Below are 22,330 nucleotides of genomic sequence, written 5' to 3' on the forward strand. Positions count from 1 at the left end.
TGCCTCTTCCAGTTGCTTTTTCAGTTTCTTTTTCCAGGGTCTTAAGGTCTTTGCTGCAGAGGAGTTGTTCGCCTGTTGAGTTAGATTTATTACTAGGTGTTTTGCTTCTTGTGAAAAGTGTTGCAAGTGTGGTCTAGAAAACCAATTCTAGCATAGCACAGCTCTAGATTCTGTATAGGACAATAGTGTAGTTGTTAATTTAATCACTGTGACATATACCTGACAGAATCATTTTCATGGAAAAAAAAGTTTACTTTGGCTCACAGTTTAAGGGATTCAAGTCCATAATTAGCATCCTTTGCTGCCACATGACTGTGGTTAGGTAGGACATCATGGCTGCCAGACCACATGGAAGAGAAGAATTATTCAGATCATCCTCATCCTCTACAATGAGGAGAGAGATCATTTGACTGATACATCTTACCAGGGCACACTCCCAGTGACCCACTTTCCTTCCTAAACCTGACCTTTGTACTCATTGCTGAGGCCAGAAAGTTGTATTGTTTGGATTTTTGTTTGTTACTCTTTGAGACAGGGTGTCAGTCTGATGCTCATGCTGGCCCAGAACTCATGGTAATCCTACTCTGTAGCTGTCTGGCCTCACACTAGCAACAGTCTTCCTGCCTCACCTTCCTGGGTTCTGGGACTATGAGTGTGAGCTATTGCATCCAGCAAGGTTACAGATAATGTGCATTAAATTATCACATCTTGGCATCAGTGGCTTTATGTTGTGGTGGCATTTTTTAAAGTATTTCAACAGCAGTGGTAGCAGCCTCAGGATTCAACCCTTTTCCTTTCAGCTGGCCACCGAACTCCCGGTTCCTAAGCCTTCAGGGAATATCTCAGATTAAAACCATAACAGGAAGCTGAATGTAGTGGCTTGTCATCATGGATTTAAGAATTCTATACTATCCCCATGGGAAATCACATATGGTAGCAACAATATCTTGGGATCTGTTGTGTTATGTCATTCTACTGTGAGTTTTCAGATTTGGAGATCTGCCCACAGTTGGCATGACAGAGGATGATAGAACGAATATCTGAATATCCATAAATCTTAGATGTTCTAACCTGAAATGGCCAACCCAAATTAAGGAAAAATTGGAAGCTATAAAAGTTTAGGGAGAGAGAAATAAAATGCTGAAACTGCCATGCCAGCCACATGGCAAGTACCACAATCTATTAAGGGAAGGAAGGAAGTTAATTTGGATTCTGGTTTTACAGTGTCACTTTTTAAAATGATGCCATTGCTTGATGACCTAAGTCAATCTAACACTGGAAACAGTCTCTTGTTTGAGAGAGTGGGAGAACCAAGGTTATATTAGAAGAGAACTAACAAGCAGTAGGTATTTGTACTCTGTTAGGTATAATTTGGCAATTCATAAGAGGGGGGTGGGTATTCATATATAAACTATAACTGCATATGAAGTTCTAAGCATAACCATAGATTCTATCTTTAGATGGGTGTCTTTGCATATATAACCACATATAGCTGAAAGCAAATTACCAAGAATGTCTTGTCTGGCCACTTCCCTTAAACCAAGCACTGCTGAAATTATTCCAGACAAATGTCTGGGTTATTTCTGAAGATCTCCAGGGAAGCAGATATGACAGCCTCTTGGTATTTTTAAATGTTAGTGCTGTCAGTGAGTTCTTAGAACCTCAGACACACTCAGTTCCACCATTCAGCAATGACATGACCTCAGGCAAGTCTTTTCATGCTCCTAAGCATCCCTTTCCACTTCTATAAAACTGGGGTTGAAATTCTGTTTGCCACACAGAATTATAGAAATAATAGTGATGTATGCTAAGTACTGACCATAATGGACACTATAGATGTTAGTTGTTATGACTCAGGGCAACAGAATAGAATGTCTGCTCAATGGACTCATTTAAGTGTTTCTGTGTTGCATCACAATTATGTACCATGTAACCTTTTCCAGGTAATGCTCAAAACACTACACTACCACCATCTAGGGTGTACAGGTATTTCCTGGGATATTGTTTTCTATGGCTATAGTCACTGTGCATCTTGTGTGCTGGTTCAGCTATCAAAGTTGTCCTGTATCAATGAAGAAATTAAACAGAATGGAAACAAAGCAAGCCAGGAACAGAGAAGCCTACAGAATGCTAGATACTAAAATGTGATGTCATAACTCACATCCAAACACAGCAAACTCCCTTTCATAAATAAGACATCTTTGGTCTTGGATCCCTAACGTTCTCTTTTTTATTTGTTAATTGGTTGGTGGTTACCCTATTCCTCTGTTCTGCTCCTTTTACACTAAAGTATCATGTTTTAGCACCAGTGGCTATATAGTCTGGTAGCATTTTTAAAGTATTTTGACATTAAAATATAATTATATCATTTACCCTTCCAATTATCCCTCATTTTTTATGCATTCTCCCTTGGATTGTTTCATATTCATACCCTCTATTTCTTTAACACACATACATGTGGGGTGTGTGTGTGTGTGTGTCAGTGTCTGTGTGTGTGTGTTTCTAAATATCCTCATTTTTTATGCATTCTCCCTTGGATTGTTTCATATTCATACCCTCATTTTTTATGCATTCTCCCTTGGATTGTTTCATATTAATACCCTCTATTTCTTTAACACACATACATGTGGGGTGTGTGTGTGTGTGTGTGTCAGTGTCTGTGTGTGTGTGTTTCTAAATACATAAATATAGTCTGCTCAATCCATATAAAGTAATTTGTATGTTTATGATTTCAGGGCTAAATTCCACTTGGTATTAGTGCATTGGGGGCTTTTCCCTGGGGAAGACTATTTCTCTTGCTCTCAGCATTCTTTAGTTACCTGTAGTTCTTTGTCTAGGGTTGAGGACCCATAAGATTTCTTACTTTCATATTAGAATGTCTATTGTTGCCATTCTTATTGAGGTAGAGTTTAGGCGTGTTGATAAGACTTCATGGATATAGCTTCTCTGATAATTTTAGGAGACAACATCCACAGCAAACTTCCTGTTCCTCTGGCTTTTGTAATCTTTTTATCCCCTCTTCTGCTATGACTCCTGAGCCTTAGGTACAGGAGATGCGTTATAAATGTATCAACTGGTGCTCGACACCACATAGTCACTTGTCTGCATTTTGATTGTTCGTGTTTTTCTGTGGTGATCTCTGCCTATCCCAAGGAGTCATTTCTTTGATGAGGGGTGAGGCCTATTCCTACCTGTGGATATAAGAATAAATATTTAGACTATAGTTAGGGATTATGTGGTTTGGTAAAGTGGCAATAATGGGTTCTCTATGAAGATCCATTATTTCACTAGCTCTGTTTAGTTGACTTGGTTTTCCAGTACCAGACATGATCTCACTCATTTATCAGGTCTTAAGTTCAGTTAAAGCTCTTGGTTGCTACCACAGTAGGTGTACCATTATTGCACTCTTAGACTTATTGTGCTATGCTGGTCATTGCTTTAGTTCATGAACATCATAACTAAGGACAATTGTTGGTTCCTTCCCTTCCTCTGAAGCTTTCATGGTACCTTCTGTTATCATGAAAACTAGTCCTCTGTGGGATCAGAACCAGCTCATATCATCTCAGTCATGTGTTCACACTACATATTGTCTTCAACCTCTGAGAGGCAACCAAGTGCAACAACAATAGCCCATGTTTGGGGAGTCTCTTGGACAACCCTAACCAACAATTCAAAATGGGGTTTCTTATGCCTGGTGTTTGGATTTTTGTAGATAGTCTATGGATCTTGAGTGAAATATTATCAGTGCATATTTGTGTGTGTTATACATAATTTTAGGTAGATAATAATGACTCCTTATGGCTTTTTCAGACATCTTTATTATGATTTTTACCCCATTATTCCTATTTCTGTATTAATCTCCCCCTTCCTAATTAAAGCCTCCACTATTTTTCCATGTTCCCCCTTAAATCACTTATACTCTGCTGTTCCCCCTTCTATTTTTCCCCACCCCCACTACCCTGGGAGTGATCCCTCCTTAACTTCCTGGTTCCTAGACTACTCCAGGTTACATACTCACATCTGAAGGTTTATCAGGAACTACAGGTGAGAGAGAACGTATTATGTTCTTCTCTGGGTCAAGATTACCTCATTCAGTATTATCCTTTCTAGTTCTCTCTGTTTACCTGCAAAGCTCACGATTTTCTTTACAACAGAATAGTATTCCTTACTGTATACAAACCACATTTTCATTATTCTTTCATCAGTTAATGACATTTAGGTTGTTTCCATTTCCTAATTGTATTGTATTGTATTGTATTGTATTGTATTGTATTGTATTGTATTGTATTGTAAATAAAGCAGCAATGAACTTGGCTCAGCAAGCCAAGTATCTGTGAGAATAGAACATCAAGTCCCTTTGGCCTATACTAAGAAGTAGTATAGCTAGGATCATATGGTAGATTCATTTTCAGCTCTTTTAGCATTTCAACACTGATTTCTAGAGTGGCTAGACCTGCCTAGTAGCATTGTTAAAGCTTTTCAGCCACTGACGTTTTCAGAAAGTTACTCTTCTCAAGAGGTATACTGAGAGAGGTCACAGGCTTATGAGCCCCTCCTTTCAGATGGAATAAGTTGTGATGCCTGAGTTTAGAACCAGGGTCTTATTCATGCTAAGCAATCAGCCAACCACTGAGCTGTACTCCCAACCCTGAAACAAGTGATGCTTAACAAGATTGGCAGGGCTGTGCTTCCAACTGTAGCCTCTAACATGCAGTGAGAGTCCCACCCATCAGAGACCTCCCACCAGCTGCCTGTCTACACTTCATCACCCCAACGCACAGCCACTCTGCACTCTGGCCTGATAGTGTGATTTGTACACAGGTGTCCAGGAGGCTGTGGTGAGCTGCCTCAACAAACAGACCCGGGAACTTGCTGATGAGAACCTGTGTGTGACCAGCCGACGGCCCCCACAGCTCCTGAAATCCTGCAATTTGGATCCCTGCCCAGCAAGGTAAGGGATGTATTGCTACCCATGCCAACCATGAGCATATATATGTTGAACTGGGTGCATCTATCTAGGGGAAATACAGGAACACTTATTGTTACCCAGTGCTTTGAAAACCAATTAGCGTCAGTTCAAACTGCTAGTCAAATCCATTTAAGTTTAATTGAAAGCAGGCCATGGAATTCTAGCCCAATCAATAGTTCAGAGGCTCCATGCACTAAGCAAATTTATTGCATGGCTGTTATGTGCATGTAGTATGCTGTTGCTTTCCCCTAAAGTGAACATGAACAGAACACAGACTTCATGATCTCTGCGACCTTTTAGCCTGCATCCCAAGCCCTCACACCATAGTAATAAACTGACTTTCAAATTACAGAGTACAAGATACTGAAGCATCTGGGTGGTATAAATGATCCGCTGTGAAATCTGTGTGCACACAGCGTACAGATTCATTCTAGCAAGCACTGGGGCGTGTGTGTATCATTCCATATGCGTAAAATCAATTAGACCATTTCATTGTTCAGCCTTGCCTGTGTCTCATTATCGCCCAACCTTGAGTCTTCGCTAATCAATCCAATCACTGCTTTGGTCCTCACAATTTTATGGTGTCTCAAGAAATTTGCCTTTCAGATAGTTTTTTTTTTTTTTTTTTTTTTTTTTTTTTTTTTTGAGCAAACCTTTTGTATGATTCTGGTTTCGAAGGGATATGTCTGAGGAACTAAAGCCAGACTTGCACATCTACAGCTGCATTGAGAAATGTTACTGGCTAAGGTCATGCCCTAGATATGAAAGGAATGTTGCTTCTGAATATTTCTCATTTCTCTGCAAAATACATCATACGAGTCACTGTATTGTCTTCAGGTGCTAACAATAGTTTGCTGGTGAAGCCTGTGCCCATTGTCTTCATTCTCAGCCAGCTCCAGTTATTTCCTTTTGTTGGGACTTAAAAGAGGCAGCTTCAGGCCTTCTCTAGTCACATGACATAGCACCATGGTGACTTTCTGATCACCAGGATTGTTCCATATATTGATCTGAATGATAAGACTGAACATTCGGCTTCAAATACAGAGGTGAATATGGTGGTCACCGGTGCCACATCCTCCGAGGCAACAAGTCAGCCACTTGCCTAGACAGCAGCCCACCCATCAGAAGAACAGTAGCCAGGAAGACAGAGTCAAGGGCTGGACATAGAGAAGCACACAAGAGAGAAGCCAGATCCAGTGTGTGAAATCCCACACAAGTTTATAGCATGGCTGCTATGTGCACAAGTCTCTGTCATAACTAGCCCCTCATCTCTCTAAACCTGGCTGTTTGGGTATGTGACCCTATCTTTGACTCTACTTGATTGGAAAAGAATACAAACCCCTCTCTACTTAGTGACAGTTCCCCATATTAAAAGAAACCTGAAAGGTAGGGTGGGCCCCAGGAACTGTTGGAACTGTTCTCTCTGTTCCCCCAACTACAAAATGAAATTATTGGACAAGATGACATAAAGTTGCCATGCCCTGTGCAAATATCCCATGGTTATTCATTATTCCATAGGCAGAAGTTTCACATGGCTACCAGCTATTCTGTGGGTTGTTAACTCCTGTCATTTAAGGCCTGCTCATTTTAGCACAGTCCAATGCTGTGGTGAGCTGACGCAAAGCCAGGGAGTCAGTACTTGGACTTGGTGAAAATTGCATTCTTTCTCTGAGAAAATAATAATAATAATAATAATAATAATAATAATAATAATAATAAATAAGACACAAGTATGCTTTCTCATTCTCAGAGGCCTAGCTAAGGTAAATTTAGATAAGGTTGATTTACCCCTGGTCCTTTTTAATTGATTCTCCTGTGAACTATTTCGGGGTATCTTCAAAGCAATCCTCCCTTCCTAATCTCCTTGGGGTAAGATATATACACCTGTTTGGTAGAAATGTAGCCATGTGCCCTTCTCCTCTATACCCTCAGTCCAGTAGGAGGTTATTTAGATCTTCAATTCACCATTCTTCATCAGGCTTCTGTGTATCCTGTGTTTTTTGATTTATCTTATGATGGACACAAGCTTTCATTTTACATATCAAGCACAGTTCCCCCTCGTCCTCTCCTCCTAACCTTTCCCCATCCCACCTTCATCCACTCCTCAGAAAGGATAAGGCCTCCCATGGGGAGTCAACAAAGCCTGGTACATTCAGTTGAGACAGGACCAAGCACACACACACGCACACGCACACACACACACACACACATCAAGGCTGAGCAAGGCATCTCACCATACAGAATGGGTTTCAAAAAACCAGCATATGCACTAGGGATAGGGGTCCCACAAACAGACCAGACTACAAACTGTCACCCGCATGCACAGGGCCTGGTTCCATCCCATGTAGGCTCCCCAGCTGTCAGTTTAGAGAGTCTGTGAGCTCCCACAGCTTGGGTCAGCTGTCTCTTGGTCATTGATGAACTCCACATGCTTTTTTTGGAAAAAAAGAAAAACCATAGCATTTCTATATAACATACAGAAATGCTTCAAGTCTTCACTTTTGGTGTCTATGCGGAGACATTAGGTTAAGGTAAGCCTCTATACTCTGGGAGTTATCAATTCTGATGACTTCTGGTGAAGGAAGCCACCAGTCTGTCATATGCTTAGACTAATGCTATCACACCCAGAGTGACAAAGTCTCTCTGGGGCAGCCTATGAGGCTCACACTTGGTCCCTCTGGTTCCCTCTGTGTGAAGCTGAGTTGGTATCAGAAGCACATGTCTGACTTTCACCAGCATTCCCACATGAAGCTTTCAGACCTCCTCACTCACCGCAGGAGATGCACATTCCCAGGTTGGAAGGACTCTCTGGCTTTCCCAGTTTTTGTGTGTATGTCTGAGTGCATATGTGTGCATGTGTATAATGCTTGCCTTCTTTATATAACTTTTAAAAAACAGTAGTTTCTATGGAAGAGGGTTTTTTAAAGTCCTTGCTCTCAGCTTAGTCTTGATCCTTCTCTCTTGGTCTTAATGATCTAGGAGCCAACAGGTGGCAGGTTCACCTGGAGACCATGTTTGTAATTTGCAAGGTTTAACGAAAGCTATGAATGTGAGCTGGAAGCCCTCACTGCTATTCCTATCTTCTTTCTTCCAGGTTATATTTAAAATGCCATTATTAGTCTCCTGTTCATAAACTTAGGACCTTAGTTGTCAAGATTAAATGTATATATGTGGTGATATATTTTTTATGATCTAAGAAAGCCACTGAAGATCAAAGCTAGCCACAACCAAGACTCAGGAGACAGAGGTAGATGGATCTCTGTGACTTCAAGGCCATCAAGGGCTACATGACAGCTCATACCTTTAACCCCAGCACTAGAGAGGTATATAAGATAGGAGCAGAGCATTCAGGACTCACCCAGCAATTAATCTCTAGCCACACTGAGGATAGGATCTCCCAAGGCCTTGGTAGAGGTAAGAACTTTCTGGAGGCTTGGCTGTTTTGCTTCTCTGATCTTCAGCTTGAACCCCAATATCTGTCTCTGGGTTTTTGTTATTCATGTTACACACACATATACACGTGTGTGTGAGTGTGTGTGTGTGTGTGTGTGTAACTATATATATAGTTACAGCATTTATGTTATCACTTGTATACAGAGAAGTATACTCAGAGTAAAGAAGGTTACAAGTTGAACATTGATAGAGGGGACAGGGACAAAGAGGTCCAGTAGTTAGTGGTATCCAATGGAAAGTTTGATTCTGGGAGGGAAAGGATCAGACTGTAAAAGAAAAATATTTATTCTTTGTAAGCTTCCCTAAAATTGGCCATAAAGCATTGGACGGATGCAGTATTGCTCATAGAGCATCAATAAGAACTTTCTTTAATGTTGATAAGAAAGGAGTTATTATCATGAAGAAGGCAACTCCTTTGTGCATATTTAACACTAATTAATTTGAGTTGCTGAAGCTACAGCATCTTCCCCAGTGTGGCTCAGAGAAGATTTTTAAAAGGAGCCAAGACTCCTATTCCCAACTTAAAAAGAAAGCTCTCTCTGGGTATTCTAATCATCTAAGTAGCTCATGAAGAGACATTTTCATTAAAACCCAAGGCAACAGCAAGGAAAATAATATAAAAAGACCAGAGGATCAAAATGGCTACTGTGAGATAGTGTCTTAGACATGGTAGGGATGCTGCAGTCATGAACACTATGGCTGCCTACATGTGACCTGCACAGAAACCATATCAGCCATCATGCCATTCTGTGTAGAAGAAAGGTTCATAAGGCCCTTCCCCTGGATGAAGAACTACAGGCAATCAATGACTGTTGAGGGAGAGAGAATCAGTTTTCTGAAGGGATGAACCTCCTGATAGGTTCTCCAGTCCTAAGTGGTCAGTTCTAAATACAAGTAAAAATAATGTGCGCGTGGGTGTAACAATCTAACAATAATGATTATAGAAGAAGTAATGATTCAAGAGGAGGGAAGCAGACATGAGAGGAATTGGAGGGGGAAGGAAGGGTAGGAATAATGTGATTACAGTGTGTTCAGGTATCAAATTCTCTAAAGATTTTTAAAAACCTTCACATATGGCATTTTTGCTTAGAAAGTTCAACTTTTCATTCATCACTGCTCATTATAAAGCTCTCAGATTCAAAAAGACTAACAAGTATACCTAAGACTCTTTGGTCACTGTCGCTTTTAGCTAATATTTAAAGGCCGTGGTTATTTTTAGATCATCATTTTCATCTTTAAAATGGGATAACATTAGAATGATTGGGGGGGTATAGTGAGTCACAACTACGTCAGTTCTTAGATACTGGAGCAAGAGAATTGCCATAGATTTAAGGTGAGCCTGGGCTATATATAGTGAGTTCCAGGCCAGCATAGGCTACAGGATGAGACTGTCCATGAGAACAACAATAATAGGATCTGTGCTGGGGTATAACTCAGAGTCTTTGTGTTTGAGTAGCATGCATAAGGCCCTGGGTTCAATGCCTGTGCTTACACACACACACACACACACACACACACACACACACAGTCTTTCTGCCAGGTATGAGAGCACATGACTAAAATCCAAGAACTCAGAAGTACAGTCAGGAGGGTCATGAGTTTCAGGCCCACCTAAGGTACCTAAGTACCCAAGTCTGCCTAAAAATTAATAATGAAGAAAAATAACAACAGAATCACAATAGTCACTCGGGAAAATGTATTATCGTCTTCTAGTTTTGCTGAGAAATAATAGTTGTAATTTAAATGAAAGCATGATATTTTATAATTCAAGACAAATTTAATTAGATTTCAGCTAAGTTTTTATAAACAAGTAACTATCTCTCTGGTTTATAAAAGCAGTGACATGAGCAGCCAGTGCAAGCCAGAAGTCACCACTTTTTTCAAAAAAAAAAAAATGTATGACTGTTATTAATTATAAGCATTTGATAGCTTGGCCAGTGTGTGTTGAAAAGATTTGGTAAATGTATGTGGAGGAGGGGAACAGAGTCAGCAATGAAAGCCAGATGGCTGAAAATGAAGGAAATTCCAGGCAATTTCTGCAGCTTTGTTCTAACATACTTCTTAAACTAAACTTTTTATTTCTGTGCAACAGAGAACAGCTGAGTTGTGTGGAGGAGATAAACAGTGGAGGGGGAGACTCCTAATTCCAAGAAAGATACTCAAGTCTCTTCCTTCTCCTTCTCCTTCTCCCTCTCCCCACCCCCTGCAGTAGCCTTAATCCCTTTGCTCAGTCCCAGGAGTGTTTTTAGAACCAACAAGAATAAAAGAAGCTGGGAATCCTTATTCAAGGGGAGTGTTGGAGTCACAGAGTCCCCTCTTTAAAAATGGACCAGAACGCCCACTTTATTGTGCACTAACAAGACCCATGCAATGACAGTACATGACTTCCAATTTCAAGTTTTCTTTTATATTCGCTTAAAGTGGCCTGAGCAAAAGGTGTCGCCTTTTAAGACAACCATGTTTACATTTCAAAGTACCCAAGGCTCCTTGATCTTGTTTTAAGGGTTGCTATTTCAACACATTCTCTAAAGGTTGGTTTATCTTCTGCTAGTTCCCCAAAGCTCCCATATGTTGCCTTTTGGCTCTGCCCATGCTAGCTTGGAAATTTGTGAAGCAAAAGCACACCAAGGCTTACCAGCATCCAAAGAAATTAAGTACAGATTTGGAGGCCACATCCTGGGGTTGGTGGAGTGCTAACTCTTACTACCATTGCCTTCTCTGATATATTCAAGTGTGTCTTCCACCCTTTCCCTTTCCTCTGCTGTTGGGTAGATTACAACACAGGAGCGTGCTTCTTAACATTGAGAGTTATTAGGCCAGTGGGCAGCTGTGCAATTTCTCCACCAGGAATGTTAGCCCAGGGATCAGAATTGTTCCAGTAACATTTTGTTATCAACAAAAATAAAAATAACCTTGTCAGGAGTCTAAAATTACTTTGTGTGCACAGAACACACTGTGTCACCTGGGAGAATATTGTGATTTATTATAAAAAGATGGAAACATGAGTTTCCATCAAGTCCTAAGAAGGCAGCCTTTTCTGGATTCTTAATACATAAGAAATTGGACATCCCCTTAGACCTCAAAACCCTGCCTCCATGAAATCATTATGTAGACCATTGACCACTGTTAACTTTCTGCACAAAAATTAAAGCAGAGAGCTCTAATTTTTCTATTTCATTCCTGAAAAGGTAAAAATGAAATGGGCATCTTCATGCCCAGCAGGCTACTGGTACCAGTCCTCAGAATGACCAGAGCACAAAACCCCATCTTGAAGATGTCACTTGTTGAGGAAAGACTTCAATAGTGGTGAGGCTATCACATGGCTCTGAGGGAGCTTGAGGTTTCAAGGTGGCTTCTTCCTGGAGGAGGTAAAGCCTGACCTGAATGGTGAGGCATACAAGTAGGGTCATTTGGGTGAAGGAAAGAGGACATGTTTCAGAAAAGGACAAGCATTGAGAGCTTTGGCTGAGGCCAGACCCAGGGAGATGTTGATTACATTTCCTACAGTAGATGGAGCTCAGTGAAGGAGCTTAAACAGGGTTATAAAAGGGCTTAGATAAAGATGACCCTTGATGACCATCAAAGGCAATAAAATAGTGATGACTTTTATTATCACCTATTATCTCATTATTTCTCACAGCAGAATCAGAAACTATGCCTTCTGCATGACATTTCCAGTGACAAACACAGTACAAATGTTGGCATTTTGTTTGCTCCCTCCAGTAACACAGTATGTGATGACTTCTCCTGTCCAGCTGACAGGATAATGGTGTCCCAGGTAAGAATGTCATAAAGGGAGTCTTGATCATGCCAGCTAAGAATGAAGCCCTCCAGCACTAACATTCTGGGATACTTTGATGATAGGGATTATTTCCTACAGAATCAAAGTTTTGCAAGTGAGAAAAAAAAATGTGCATGGATTATTAGAAAAAAATACCTGGACTCACATTTAACACAGAGACACATCTCTGCACAAAACAGGCACTGGCTTCCATGATAAAGAACCACAACAGGTACTGAGAGTAAGATTTCACTTTTTGCATGAACACTTAGGCCCAACATTCATGAATTGAGGACAGCTGCAGACAGAAATGGTAAATGTTTTCACAACACCTTAATTACATTTGTGTGTGTGCAAAGGATATAAAATACACCACATCCCTCTTACTTAGAAGTTTATGATACCCTTAAAGATAACCAGAATTTCTCTTTGTTCAGTCTCCACTGAGTAAGTATTTATTGACTGTTTCCTGTGCCAGGCATTGTGTTGTGGTTATAGTCATGCGCCAAACCCTCTTTGTTCTCTGAAGCTGGGAATGCCAGGTCTTAAAGATGGTCAAGGCTTTTTCTTTGGGGTTTGGTCACTTGTTCATTTGTTTGAGTTTTTCTTTTGTTTTGCTTTGATGCTTGAATGCTATCTAGGGCCACAATCATACTATGCAGGCTTTGTACAACTGAAACACACCTCAGCTCCATATATTTTAAATCCTGATATCTTACCAAGTGCCTTTCCCAAGATAGATTTCAATTAATCAGGCCCCACATTCTTCACTGCACCAAGAGCTGGCATACATATACCAGTCATCTATCCCATTGTTCACAGGCACCCTGAGGATGGAAGTGCCACCACCAGATAGCATGCTCCTGTTGATATAGTGATGAGACACTGGGAGTTTTACAGTTCAGAAATCTTACAGCTTACAAGTAGTTAAGAGAATTAAAGTGGCACCTCTCAAAGTAAGGATTCCATATTTTAATTTTTTTTTTTTTTGGTCTAATCTGTATCTAAAGTCTTGGAGTCAATGGCAGTCAAAGATTTGTCCAAAGCTTTCCATGAAAGTTTTAAGCTTGTCTCATGCACAGTTTGAAATAAAAAGCTTTTCAGAATTTGACATCTCTCAAACTGGGGGAGCAAACTGAAAAAAGGCATAGCTCAGAAGATGTGAGATGTATTTGAGAGAGAGAACAAAACAGCTCTATATTAGCCCAGCTCCCAGCCACACTCTATGTTCATTGCCTTCCTGTCCTGTCCTTGGGTAATTATTGTCCACACATACAAGAGTCACAGCCTATGTTTGGAACAGGTAAAGGTAGTCCTCTCTCTGTAACCTGTGCTATCACTACTAACCCTGAGTGGACATAAGTCACCTTTTGGGCCACTAGAGAAATTGAGCCATATGATTCAAAAAGCCAGGATGTTTCTCCTTCCAGGTATAGAGCCTGATAATTACTCCCCTCTGAGTCATGGTATAAATACATACAGAGGGAGTTCATTATCATCTCAGTGTTTTTGTTTCCTTTTATTGAAAAGCATTTTTTTTTCCTAATAACAGAATCTTGGCAGGAATGAATGAGAAAACATTTAGAATGAACACTGTGCTGAATTGAATGAGAATGGCCTCCATAGACTCATACTTGAATGCTTAGTTTCCATGGAGTTTCCATGTTTGAAAGGATTAGAAGGATTGGGAGCTGTGGGTTTATTGAAGTGGATATGGCCTTGTTGAAAGAAGGGTATTGCAGGGGTTAACGTTTCGAGGTTATAAAAGCCCATGCCAGGCCCAGTATCTCTCACTGCCTCCCTGCCCATAGATCAGGATGTAAAGCTCTCTGGTCCAGAGCATGCCTGCCCACATGTCACCATGCTCCACACTATGATAACAGATAAGCACTGAAACTGTAAGCAAGCTCCCAATTAAATGCATTCTTTTATAAGAGTTGCCTGGATCATTGTATTTCTTCACAGCAATAGAACATTGACAAAGACAAAGGCCAAGAGGAGACTTTACAATGCTAAATATTCCCTATGGAAAAAAAAAATGAAGATTTCTTAAAATAAGACAGGATAGGGCTTTGAACTCCAATGCTGTGTCTCTTGTTTTATTATGACCTAGGGCTGCCTACTCTAGGTCCTATATGATTAAGTTGCCTTACCTGTCAAACAAAGATAATTATTCTGACAACAGGAGGGATTGTAAGCTGAGAGGCACTCAGCTGGTCTCTACAGCTGATGGAGAAACAAGAAACTTCCAGAGTCCCTAAACTTTATTTATGGTCTAAGACTTTTTTATTCATTTCCTACTCATTGCAGGTTTTCCTAAAATTTGTTAACCAAGTAATAGTGGAAGAAAAGTCAAGGAAAGCTATGAATAGAATCCAACCTCCAGCCGGCCTTTTGCCTAAAAGCATCTGGCTTAGGCAGTAATAGACAAAGAAGCAGGGTATCTTGTCTCCATGGTATCCACAAGTTCTTCAGGAGGTGGGACCTGTAGGAGTATTACATTTCTCAACCTTCCTAATGCTGTGACCCTTTAATACAGCTCCTCATGTTTTGGTGACCCCCAACCATAAAATTAGTTCATTGCCGCTTCGTAACCATAATTTTGCTACTGCTATGAATCATGATGTAAATATATGATATGAAGGATATCTGATATGTGTCTGGCAAAGGGGTCACAGCTCACATGTTGAGAACCACATAACCTGAAAACAATAGGTCCAGATCTGGCACAAAACATATATAATTCCAAAGCAATGACTAAGAAAGAGCCTGAGGGTGAGCCCTTCCCTTTAGGGATCATCATTATAGATCCATCGATCACTCCAGCTACTATCTTCCCTATTTCTGGCACTCCTTGTAGGCACAGGAATTACCTGTGGGAAAAGTATCAACACGAGTTGCCTGTAGCTCATAACCTAGTAAAGCTCACAAACAAGGTCTTCTTTCTTCATCTCATGCTTCTATTTACCAAGAATAGAAAGCAGCTCCCAGAGAAAGCTTGCACTGAATGGGAGAGAGTCAAAAGTCCATCAGAGCCAACACTTCTCGGGGCAAAGCCAAAGCCTTAGGAAATGAAGCATGTGAAAAGAGGGGTCAAATGGACCTAAGTGAATCCTTTAAAACCCAATGCTGACTCATTAAGCATAGAGTGCTTTTCCTTAATTTTTTTTTTCTTAAGAAGGAATACTGAGTCATCAAGAAAGATGCAGCCTGGGCTTACAAATCTGGGAGATGCTGGAGACTGCCTTGGCACATTGAAGTTTTGTTCTGCCATCACAAACAACCATTTTGCCCCAGTTTGTGCTGAGCTGATGTCTGCTAATGTAATAAATTATCATCACCTCCTGAGCATGTGTCTGCACAGATTCACACACATGCACGCACACACGCACACACACACACACTTTCCTGTGCAAAACTAGGTCTCTCCTCCTTTTCTGTACCATTTTTTAACAGTTCACTAGTTCCTCCTCCCTCTCTCCTCCAAAATCTTATTCTCCACCACTTGCTTCCTAAATATCCAAATTCCTAATTGGCTTTTTTCGACCTGTTATAAAAAGCACAATACCCCAATTTCTTTCACCCTCCATCTTTATCCATTCAGTTCAATTCAACTAAGTAATAATAATAATGAAAAACTGCTTAAGCTAATTAACAATCTAGGCATACATTTCTCACCTCAAGCTCTTATTCCAGCCGTGAGATTCTGAACTTGTACAGATTAAGGTTAAGATCCAGCACATATGAGTTTGCCAGCAGCTTGGCTACAGAAAGACTATGTAACTTCCCAGAGCTCAGTTTCTTCCTCTTTAACCTCAAAAGGGCTGTTGTGAGGATATGAGCCTTAAGTGCTCAATGTGGTGGCCAGCAATATTAAGTTAACAGGTATTAGTTTGGGATCTCAGCGGATTGGGGGAGGGAGGCAGGTTTATATATCTCCATAAGAAGTTGTCCCTATTTAGAGGAAATGGGCAATTTTTGTGGACTTCAGAAAATTGGAGTTCCTGAGAATGTCTGATCCAAAAGTATCCCACAATTAACTCTAGCCCTTGGAGGGTAGCAATTTTCTGCTGACTAAAGGGAAATCCAGCTTAGTTCAGTGAACATTTTTTTTTTAAGTCTTTCTCTGCTATAGACTAGAAGAAAAAATTGGTCTGAGTCATAGATCCTGGGGCTAGACACTAAAGGTACAATGGGAGTCCATTACACAAACCAGTCACTTCAGCACCATGAAAGGCATTAACAGTCATGAGCAAGACATGAGCAGCTAGCATATAGAAGCTGAACAAATGGTCATCTAATGTAGATCAAGGAAGATAGTCACCCAGATAATTCTCTCATTACTACAGATGTTAAAGAGGTGGGTTTTTCCCCTAAAATTCTAATCAAACATGCTATCAGTATGCTCCTAGATACTCCCAAAGAATCTCAGGATAGACTTTTCCAAGGCCTTCAGGGTCATTGTGCCAGGCCACCTGTGCCTTTTCTCTTTCTTAGAAAGTCTTCAAATACTTTATTCTCCTGTATAATGCCCCTCTAGTCATGCTTAGTAACTAGGGATCTGACATGTTTCTGTAACAGCAATTACAGCAAATGGTAAAAAGGGATCAAATCAATTTACTTCCATGAGTTCTCCTGAAAAGTCGCTGCCTTAACCACCTCTTATGATTTCAGAAGGTAAGAGAGAGACTTAGCACATGAAGCACTTCATTTGCCTTGCATCATGGGGCAACAGTGGGAAACACAAAGGCAGCTCAGCACCTGCAATCCCTTTACCACACCATCATCCTTAGCTGAAAATTAAGGGATCACCACCTCTTGGGTTAAGAACCTCTGGCAAAGCTCTCCGACTCTGAGAAGCTGGGGGTTGTGTAAGTGAAGGGTACAGAGCTAGTCTTCTTTGAACCATCCCTTCATCCCTTGCCACATGAGCTATTTCAGAAGATTGGTTTTCTGGACACTGCTGTCTGATATCTCTTCCAAAACACTGCCTATTGTGCAAGTGTCTTTGGAAGCTTTGCCTAACACACACACAGAGGGCAGTGTTAAGAGGCATTTTTTTGAAAGTCAACCTTCAAGACATTTTAAAGTTTAAGGAGTAGAGAAAAGGTCAGGAAATAATGCCTTGGTCTTAGGAAACACCACATGGGTTCCTGCTTCATTAGTGGCAGTGGTACAGAGAGGGATGGCTCTGTAGATCATTCTTGAATGTGCCCCGGGTGTACTTTAAGAAATCAGATTGAAGATCATAATGACCAAAAAAAAAAAAAAAACAAATGAAGCTCATTTAATGAATAACCTGACTTGGGAAATTCCCTGCAACTGAAAAAATTATCTCTCTGGGTAACAGACACTTCTACCCCTCCCCCACCAATCACATTTTTTTTTTTTTCCTGCCTCAGCTCCTTCCTTGCTGAGCAAACCAGGAAAATCACAGACTGCACTACCCAGAGCTTAGTCAAGCTTTGGGATAAAATCACAGGAGGAAACTGTTAAAAGTGAGGTATTTATGGATGTAAAAACCACCACAGCTAGCCAGACACCATTTATCAATGCTCTTCTCTGTGAGAAAAAAATAAAATGATGCTGGAATTCTAATACAGGAAAGATGCTGATACAGACCAAGGTCTTCTCACAAGATGTGTCCGCTGTCAAGTTCAATGTTTTGCAGCCTTCTGGCAATGGGAGCCCATTTGTTTGCAATTGGGGGAAAGAGACAGTAAGCTAACTGAATTTCTCCCTCCTTTTTTTGCTTTGTTACCTGCCAGGTACTTGTACAGAGTTGAAGGCATAACTCGGCACACCTAGAATTATTTTATGTGAAAATGGGCACCATCACATATTTTTAGCTTTAAATTGATGGAGGCTGGTGATACATACAGCTGACCCATGGTAGAGGGAAATGAAACCACATGTGTGTAGGATTAACCCCACCTTGATTTGGAAGAGTAGGTGCTGTTTTCCAGCTCACCCATGTGCACTCACCATCCCCAGGAAGGTATTCTGCAAGACATGCACGGTGAAAGCCAGACTACTTGTTATCACTCATAGTCTTGCTGCAGCTGTTTATCAGACAGGTATAGTATGTGGTTCAGTGGATTGTGCTCCTGACATAAAGGAAAGTAGCAAGCTGGAGTCCCGTATGCACAGTTATTAAGGTCTAGCTACATCTGTATGCATCCTGTAATGTGTAAGATTCCTTTTCCATATTTATTTACAGTAAATATGGATGAAAGTTCATCCTAACATTTGTACCAGTTCTGTAATTGCTAGTCTGCCATGTAACACATTTGGAGACACCTTCCCCAAGCCCTAGTCTATGACCAGGCTAGTATCTGCAATGGATGCACTTCCTAAATACTAAGTGTACTCATTTGTTCACAAAACATATTCACTACCTGAAAATACTATTGTGAATACAGACTTTACCTCAAAGTCTATGCCCCATGCCAGGAGTCCTATGCCTCATGGCATATAACATTGATGAATCATTATTACACCAGTGAATCCATATTTGTTATGGGCCATAGTGTTGTCAACCAGTTTCCAGAGTCAGGATTCCCTCATTTTTGGTGATTGAGGGGATCATGGCCATGTAAAGAATTTCAAGGTTATTTAATTCTCACTACATCCCATCACTTTGATACTAAAAGGTCACAGGGTTTCATTGTTTACTAAGGAACCAGAAATCTGCAAGAAGTTTGGCCCATAAACTTGTCTAGAATTTTTGACAGATGAGTCCCCCTCAGAGCCTCAGGTTATAGACTGTCAGAGTGTAACTTGGTCCAGTTCTTGAATTTTATCTGTGAGGAAAGAGGCCAAAGGTATCAAGTGACTTGCCCAAGTAGACCTTGGCTGGTAGTGCTCAAATTAAAAGCCTGAAAATGATTCCCAACTTTGAACAAGTTTATGATAAACAGGAAGATAAAAAGCTGCTGTGATAGTCAGACTGTAGCTCCAGAGCTGTGTCCTCAGCTGAAGCCCTGTCCTGCCGCTCTTCGACCTCATCCTTGACTGAGGCTTTAGCCTCTCAGTGTGTCCACTTTCCTTATCCCCCTGGTAAGGACTAAATAGGACCTGCCTTAAGCTGGAACAGAGGCTCATTCATTAGTGTGTGTGAAGTTTGTCAGAGGAACATCCATCCGGCCTTCCAAGGGCAGGCTGTATGTAGAAGGCTCCTGACACTGGAGATGCTCTAAGAAGCTGACTAAGGAGACAGGAGGCCTGAGAGCCTGGGGAATCTCGGGTAGCCATAATATATTTTTCACCAGAAGAAAGGATTTTCTTACCTTTCTGCAAAATGTCTTTACTTATTCTCTGTGGTTTAGTCTTCAACAACAACAGGTGGGTATAGTCTGTGGAGCTACATGAAGACAGTTCCTCAGGTATAATTCACAATCTCCATAGTTTCCATAGTCATCAGTGATGACCCCTGATTGTTTGGGGTAGAGAGTAGAGGATAACCAGTGAAGTGAGAAATGGAAGAAGAAAGTTTAAAAGTGACCGCATTAGCAGAGTTTGGGGATTTTTTTCCCCTAGCAACGTGGCATAAATAAATCAGAAATTCACTTGTCTTCCATACTGCATGGAGTAAAGCACTCTCCATGCTTTTCCCCAAGCTATATGAGTTCTACTGTTATTCAGAATTCAGCTCTTGGAGTGTCCAACTCTTCCTGCTTTCCTAGCTGGAAAAGTATGCAATATTCCATGTGACCTAGGGAATATTGGGCTTCATGAAGTCAAACAGTTCATTATAAGTGGGAAACAAGCAAAATTAAATAGTTACTCTAAATTTAATAATTCTAAGAATAAGGGAAAAGGGGCCCTCAAAGGCCTATTTTCCTATTGGTGTCTCTTGTGCATGAAAAATATTATAGTATCCATGACCACAAGAATAACAATGGGAGCTGTCTTCAGCTGCTTTGCTTCTATCCCCTAAACTAGCTAGAGGTTATCAAAGAAGAATACAGGTCAAGTCTCTAGGCAAAGTACAGGGCTAGCTCCTGCATCCTTACTAACTTGTGATCTTTAAGCTATTTCAATTGCCCCAACACAAAATAGCATAGCTACAGCAGAGTGGCCAGGAAGAATCAATGAGTTAATACACATGATGTTCTTGAAGTAGTACCTAGTAGTTAACAAGCATCAGATGCTATTGGAAGCTAGCATGGTAATTATCACCATCCTTATACTGCAGTAATTTGACATTCAAAGAGAGCAACATGGTCAATGGTATAAAACACTGATGGAAGGAAAGTCCAGCACTGGCATATTGTGACCCAATATCTGAGGCCAGGGTAATGTGTTGATATTATGGTCACATGTCTCTTCCATGGTAAACAGGGAATCTGGGTGCTTTGTCCGTTCTAACTCCAAATATGTTTTAAAAATAGTGGCTCAGGGCTAACAGTCCTAGCAATAAATAGCATCATGCAAAATCAAAAACAAAGGAGCGATTTAACAATCCAGTCTGAATCCTAATATGAGATTTCTACTTGCTCAGACTTTAAGCAGATATAGTCCCATAAACTGTCCTGAGATAACAAAACATCAGAGTAAAACACATTCTACACAAAGAAATCTTTGAACCTAACTTGAAAAATAATTTTAGGTAGCTTTTGTGTAGAAAATATAAAAATATTTGTGAAAGCCCTTTGCTTCACTCCCCAAGTAAACAAAATCCAGGTCTAGAAATGGCAGGTGCTTCTTTTCTATGAGCAAGCAGAATACCAGTGACAGCAGCAGCATGTATGTGTATTGTGTGTACATGTTCATGCATATATGTGTGCACATATATGAGTGTGCACATGTGTATTTGTGTGCATGTGTGTGCATGCGTTTGTGTATGACTATATGTGTAGATATATGTGTCCAATGGTAACATCCCTGCATGCATATGTCTGTGTATGTATGTTCCTATGTGTGTGTGTATGCGTGTATGTGTGTGTGTGTGTGTGTTTGTGTGCATGTCTCTGAGTATATGTATCTGTGTCTAAGATCTGAGTATATGTATATGTCTTGTCTGTGTCTGTCAATGTCTGCGTGTGTATGTCTGTCTGTGTATGTGTGATATATATATCCCAGCTCTGATTGCATTGATTGCCCCCTGCATGAATATCTGGCTGCTTCTGGACCCTCACTTATCAAACTCCTGAGACAGAGACAGCAAGATGTCTCAAGGAAAATTGCAGCCAGACTTGAAATGGGCTGCTCAGTCAGGGGGGAAAAGGCCTGCATGAAACTCAATGCCATCCTGTTCCATGGTCCTATTGGAACCCATTAAAAGCTAACAGTCCTTGAGATAGCCAGGAAAAAGGATGCTTGTCATTAGGTATATCCTATCCAGGAGTGTCCCAGGACCCATGAGTTTATAATGCAGTGATCTCAAGTCCTTGCTGTCATGAAGGATTTGGTGGCCCCAAGAGCCTTTGCTCTCCAGTCCCTCTTATATACTCACAGATACATAAGGAAAACAAAGAGTAAGAGCCAGAATTTTCTAAGAGTATACTAAATTTCCTATTCAATATTCTTTCCAGACTTGAGGGAAGAACTAAAAATACAAGTTCTCCAAATGTCTACTGATCTCTTACACCCCATTCTGCCTGTACTTCTCTTTGCTTGCACCTTTGGCTGCCTATCACTTATGTGTCAAGATTCAGCCTAGCTCTCACGAACTCTGAGAGCCCTTCAGGGCTTTCCTCTCTTGATGTCTAAGCCTGTGCTCTCACAGTTACTGGTTCCATGATTTAGGCTGCGAGTCTCAGGAATAGAGTTTATATAGTTTCTATTTACATTGTTCCTTTACATGGCAGCTAGCCCACAAAGGTACTCAATAGATACTCTTGAAATGAATAAGTAAATGGATAGCTTATATCAAGGCCATTAATAGCAAGGATTTTAAGTGTCTGCATTCCAGTTATTCAGCCTAATACTTGAAATATATAGCACTAGCTTCAAGCAATGACTACATAGTTGAAAACACACTGCACATGTAGCTGGACAAATTCATTGAGGTTACCACAGTCTTAACAAGACTTCAAAATATACTGTGATAAAAGGGGAAGCACAGTCTTGTTACAAATAATAAAAGCAAATCTCTGAACTCTAACACAAAAGGCTGACGCTCA

General features: G+C 40.6%; 1 protein-coding gene across 1 annotated transcript in view; it reads left to right on the forward strand.

The window, feature by feature from the left end:
* Positions 1–22,330, forward strand: part of Adamtsl1 (ADAMTS like 1) — a 363,826-nt gene that overhangs the window by 222,183 nt on the left and 119,313 nt on the right. Inside the window, exon 15 of the mRNA XM_051188147.1 lies at positions 4,822–4,951. Within this exon, the coding sequence (XP_051044104.1) occupies positions 4,822–4,951 (130 nt within the window). The remainder of the gene's footprint in view (positions 1–4,821; positions 4,952–22,330) is intronic.

Source organism: Phodopus roborovskii, unplaced genomic scaffold (genome assembly GCF_943737965.1).
Source record: "Phodopus roborovskii unplaced genomic scaffold, PHOROB, whole genome shotgun sequence".
Classification (NCBI taxonomy): Eukaryota; Metazoa; Chordata; class Mammalia; order Rodentia; family Cricetidae; genus Phodopus; species Phodopus roborovskii.